Raw genomic sequence first — 5,156 nt, 5'->3', positions numbered from 1 at the left:
TGATGGCCCATTGATCAAAGTTCACTAGACCTATCCTCTGTCTGCTATAAAATCAATGGTCAGTTCTCATTCTCCAATTTGCTGTGCATCTGAGTTTGGAGACTGAGCAGAATCATAAGGCAAAGGTTAAAGAACAACCGGCAGAGGAAGTCTGGGTTGTCAATGCTCATAGTTCTCAATAGGGAAATAATCTTCCTATGACACCTGAATATTGGAATGGTTACAACAGAGAACAAGGAAGGGAAAAAACTCTCAATCCCCAACCAAAAATTCTTTCAATAAACCAGCTCTTGTTTTACACACAGTTCCTCAGAACATCTCTGGAGCAGATAAATGACAATGCCTGGAGCAGCCAGCTAAGCTCTGAGTTGAGCCAGCAGATGGCCGGCTATGCCAGCCCCTCCAAAGAGAAGGTTTGTTCTCTGTTAAGGTTTAGTTTCTAGTTAATTGCTCTTGGAATTCTTGTTGGAGGGCTGCATGAGACTTCTCTCTGCTTCATTGGTTTTTTTGTGTATAAAATTTGTGTTTGCTTGTTCCCTGCTCTTCCCCTGCTGGCATTTGCTTGGAGCAGCTATTGGTACTGAATTGTTCCCTAACTGGGTGGCGGAAGATGATGGGATGTGTCTGCAGCAGGGGTGCTTGGTCTTGGCTCGGTTTTTTTTTCCTGTGTCAGTGTGTGTTGCTGGGTTGGTTCTATACTGACAAGCATGTGGTGTTCTTGATATCTCAATGCTGGCCTCTTTCTTTCAGTGTTTCCTCTATAAGGCACTAGGAATTTGCTTGGCAGTTTGTCAGGACCCGGTCCATATTAAATCACAGATTCAGAAGTTTCTGAAGAAAACAGATTACATGGAAGCCCCTGATAGACTGGTAAGGACCCTGTCCCTTTCCCTACCTTATCATGTACCCTCTGAATGTCCCCTGGGCAACTCAGCTCTCAGTTGTCCCGGGACAGATGCCATTTTGCTTCATGTCCTCTTTGTTGCTATTTCACTCACCCTTTGCTCCCCCTCCCATGGGTCTCAGGCCTAATTGGCACTTTACACTACTTTGGGTGAAAGGAATTGACTTGTGGGGGTCTATTGGGCACCTGGTCAGATTCACTAACCAATATTTTTCTTGAGTAACAGGGAGTCATTTCCATCCTTGCATTCTCTGCCGAGAGCCACTTGGACCTCATCTTGAACACACTTCAGGAGTTTGGGGCAGCAATGAACAAACTTACGATTTCTGGGTTTATTGGTTGCCTGAAGGTAAAGGAGCCAGGGGGTTCTCTCAAACTTCCTCTCCCTCTAAACTAGAGACAGTATCTCCTGCCCCCGGTAGAGTCTCATTGGTCAGCTAACACTGTCCCCCAATGGATGTGCTCTGTGTGATGCTTACATTTAAGCAGAGAGGAGCACAGTCTGGATCCGTGGCTCTCTCAACTGATTTTTAGCATGTGATGTTTCATGGCTTGAATGCCTCTCCTATGCACAGTGTGTAGGAACTATACCAGTTAATTATATGGAAAAGTGTTGAATGTATTTGTAGCTGTTTTTTAAATCCAGGTTAGTAGCTGTAAAGGAGGAGGTGTTGCAAGCAACATGTGACTAACCAACCTGCTCTCTGGACAACTGTTATGGACCCTGTGCTCTAGAGCAGCGGTTCTAAAACTTTCCACACTAATATACCCATTTTAGAAATCTGATTTGTCTAGTGTGCCCCAAGTTTCACCTCATTTTAAACCTTCTTTCTTAGAAAATCAGGCATAAAAATACAAAAAAGTGTCACAACACACTATTACTGAAAAATTGCTTAATTTCCCATTTTCATATGCCATACCAATTATAATAAATGAATTTAAATATAAATATGTTCCTTACATTTCAATGTACAGTATATAGAGCAGTGTAAATAGGTCATTGTGTGTATGAAATTTTAGTTTGTAACTTTGCTAGTGCTTTTTAGGTAGCCTGCTCTAAAACTAGGGAAATATCGAAATGATCTGATCTGTCCCCCTCGAAAACTTCTGCGTACCTTTCGTTGAGAACCATTTATCCAGAGGATAAAACAGCATATTAGGTCTCTTGGCCACCATTGCCAGATTTGCTGTTTACTCACTGTGCAGATCTAGGCATATCATTTTGCACCTAATTCTGTGCCTATCAGTGTCAATGACAAATCTCCCATTTATTTCACTGGGGTAGGGTCAAAACTTTGGGCTCTCTGTGTCAGAATTATCCAATCAGTATGTTTGAGACACCAATACCTCTGTGCCTCACGCAGTTATGGTTTGGCTTAAATACATTTTTCAAGTACAAGCTATTATCGCTGCCAAAAGCAATTCCTCAGTCAGCAACAGATCAGAATTTCAAGGCAAAATGAATCAGAAGTAATTGTCTCTTGTGACATTTCCAATTGTCCAGGACTACCATCATGGGAAAAGAGCCAAGACCCGCAGCACGCTGATGCTGACATACAGCAAAGTGGCTATGCATGCTCCAAAAGAGCAACTTCTGTCTCGGGTGGAGGCAGACATCACAGAGAACATCCTACACCATTATAGAACCGGTTGCCAAGTAAGAGTTCTTGCATAAGTGTTGGGGATATTACTCTGAACTTAGATCAGTGCCTCCACTGGACCTGAGTTTACTAAGAGAGGGCTTATTTTTCTAAAAATCTCCTTTGAACAACCGTTTGTCATGTGCATCAAATCTAAAACCTTCATGGATGGAGTGTGAGCTGTAACAAATATCTTATTTGTTGCTGTTGTTTGTATTTTCTCTAGTTTTTCTGTGTTCTTCTGAAATTCTCTAGGTCATAGTTACATAGTATTTCAGATGCAGTCACACTCAGGCTGTGCAGCATAACACTCTAAGGCTATGTTTACACTGTGAACCTATTTCAGGGTATCAGAAGTATCCTGAAATAGCTATTCCGCATCTTTTGAGTGCGCCCGTTATTTTGAAATCTAACGGGCTCACTATCCCAACATCCCTGTAAACCTTGTTCCACGAGGGTTAAGGGACTTTTTGGAATAGTGCTTGTATTTAGTTTATTTGCTATCACTGTTTCTTGGACTATCTACTTCCCTTTCCCCATATCTGTCTTCCTATTTGTCTGCCTGCTCATTATTTCTGCTCCTTAGATATATGGCTGTCCACTTGCCAGCCCTGATTCTGGTCTCAGTGCATAGTTCTAATCTCTCCACATCACTTTGCCATTCCATTCTACTCTGTCTAAGTCTATGTCTAGGCTGCAGTACTTTTCCGGGATCCCAGAGGTATCCCAGAAAAGCAATACCGCATCCACTTTTTGGAAAAGTGGATGCGTTCTTTCACCATCCCTGTAAACCTTGATTTATGAGGAAGGAAGGGATGGCTTGAAAGAGCAGGTTTTTCCAAATTTCGAAAAAGCCTTTTTTGAAAGAAAAGCAGAGAAAGATTCATACTTTGCGTATCTTTTTCAGACTTTGCAGTCTAGACTTAGCCTAACTGAGACTCTCATTGTCAAAAAAAGTTGATCACAAATGAACCAAGTTGACATTTTCCAGTAGTTCACAAATACAAATATTAAGAACTATGGCCCCTGATATTGTCCACTGCAACACACCCAGACTGGGCACATTTCCTGCTTTTTTGGAAGAGTCAGTAATAGTGATTTCTCTCTACTTCATGTTCATTAACCAGGATATTTGTAGAATGTGCATAATGTGGCACAATAGAAATTGCTAGTAGCGGTTTTACATTTTGTTTTTCAGGTGTTGGGGATCAATGTTGCGAACAAGTTAAATTCTAAATAATCTGCCCTCGTATCTTGTGCATTTACTAGGCACAAGTTTCTTGTTTAAATTGCATAAAATTTGTTTTCCCTCCCACATCAAGCAGGAGTCATGACTACTTTGTGTAAATGGACCTGGGTTTACTTGATCAACCTGGGCCTTTTCTTTTTCTGAGATGGGTGTAGAGCTGGGGTTCTCTGTCTTCTGGGGTCTGCAGACACTTCTCCTGAGACTAGATCTAATTTCTACTCTTCTGGAATCTGATTCTCTCAGTTTCTCACCCACATCCTCTTGTTTTTCCTGGAAATGTAGGACATGGACCTGAAATCAACCCTCATCCAGAATGCAACAGAGATTAGCTGTGCAGTTTTGAAGACTGGAGACTCCCAGGCATTTGAATTCTCTTACAAACTGGAGCTCCTTGATTACATGATGGTGAGTGATTAGGAACTTTGAAGCCTGAGCTACAAGGGATTTTGTTATTATGTAATGAGACTGATTGTCCGGGTAGATGTTATTCTTTCCATTGGCAGTAGCTATACTACTTCAGTGTCATGATTTACCTGCCTGGCACCCAGAATGCTGGGTCCATTGTGCTTGGCCGGGATGCTGGCATATTGTGGGCTGTAACTGGAAGGAATGGATAGTGTCTGATGAGTTACCAGGATACAGCTTGCTGACCTGTGTATAGCAGATGTCTCTACGGTCCATTTCTGAGGCAGAGAGCCACTGAAACAGTGTCTGTTTCTTACAGGTCTGGCATAAAGCCCTGTTTCAGAAGGTGAGGGGGAGGCTTCTCTGCCTTTCAAACCCACTTCCTATTTTTATGTCTCTGTTCATCCATTTCAGGACTTCATTAAAAAGGAACCATTGGATTCCCTGGTGTCTCCAGTTCGTTACGAGGCAATGTTTGCGATTGGACAACTGTGGTAGGATATTCTATGCCATATTTCTTGGCACTGTGATGTCTTCTCATTTGTTAATTCATGAGTGTCAGGTTGGGAGCAGGCTGATGCTCACATGGTGTTTTTGTTTTGAGGGTTTGAATGCGTCATGTCTGTTTGGAGATTTGTGCTTGAAAGGCACAAGAGTGGAGGTTGTGGGGCATGCCATACTACGGAGAAGAGTTCAGGTGGGGATGGAGGTGTCTGGCTAGCTGGCAGGGGGAAGGAAGCTGGTGGATTCCTCTAAAAAGGGAATTGAAGTTTTAGCTTTACTTCTAGATGAGCAAATAATTAACAGAGGTACAAAGAGGTGCACAGCTGCAAAGTGAAGGGCTGTTTGCATTTGGGGTTCTAGATTGGGATAATCTTTATTCATTTAACCCATTTTTTACTTGGCTATGGTATTGAATCTAACACGTGACTTCTCTTTCTGTCTTCGGACAGCAAAC

At 42.3% G+C, this 5,156-nt stretch overlaps 1 protein-coding gene across 1 annotated transcript; it reads left to right on the top strand.

Moving 5' to 3' along the window:
- The first annotated feature begins 692 nt into the window (after positions 1-692).
- Positions 693-4,995, top strand: LOC142824008 (maestro heat-like repeat-containing protein family member 2B). Its single transcript, XM_075915766.1, has 5 exons — positions 693-870; positions 1,131-1,253; positions 2,409-2,561; positions 4,076-4,198; positions 4,613-4,995. The coding sequence occupies exons 1-5, from the start codon at positions 730-732 to the stop codon at positions 4,694-4,696; spliced, it is 624 nt and encodes a 207-aa protein (XP_075771881.1). The 5' UTR covers positions 693-729; the 3' UTR covers positions 4,697-4,995.
- The last annotated feature ends 161 nt before the right edge of the window (positions 4,996-5,156 follow it).

Source organism: Pelodiscus sinensis, unplaced genomic scaffold (assembly GCF_049634645.1).
Source record: "Pelodiscus sinensis isolate JC-2024 unplaced genomic scaffold, ASM4963464v1 ctg129, whole genome shotgun sequence".
Classification (NCBI taxonomy): Eukaryota; Metazoa; Chordata; order Testudines; family Trionychidae; genus Pelodiscus; species Pelodiscus sinensis.
The sequence above is the reverse complement of the archived record's forward strand: the minus strand, read 5'-3'. Positions and strand labels throughout refer to the sequence as shown.

Bases quoted from the DNA above. Each gene is read 5' to 3' on its own strand.
- LOC142824008 (XM_075915766.1), top strand. From the start codon at position 730: ATGCTGGCCTCTTTCTTTCAGTGTTTCCTCTATAAGGCACTAGGAATT. The intron at 871-1,130 runs GTAAGGACCCTG...CTTGAGTAACAG, and splicing joins TGGAAGCCCCTGATAGACTG to GGAGTCATTTCCATCCTTGC. The intron at 2,562-4,075 runs GTAAGAGTTCTT...CTGGAAATGTAG, and splicing joins ATTATAGAACCGGTTGCCAA to GACATGGACCTGAAATCAAC.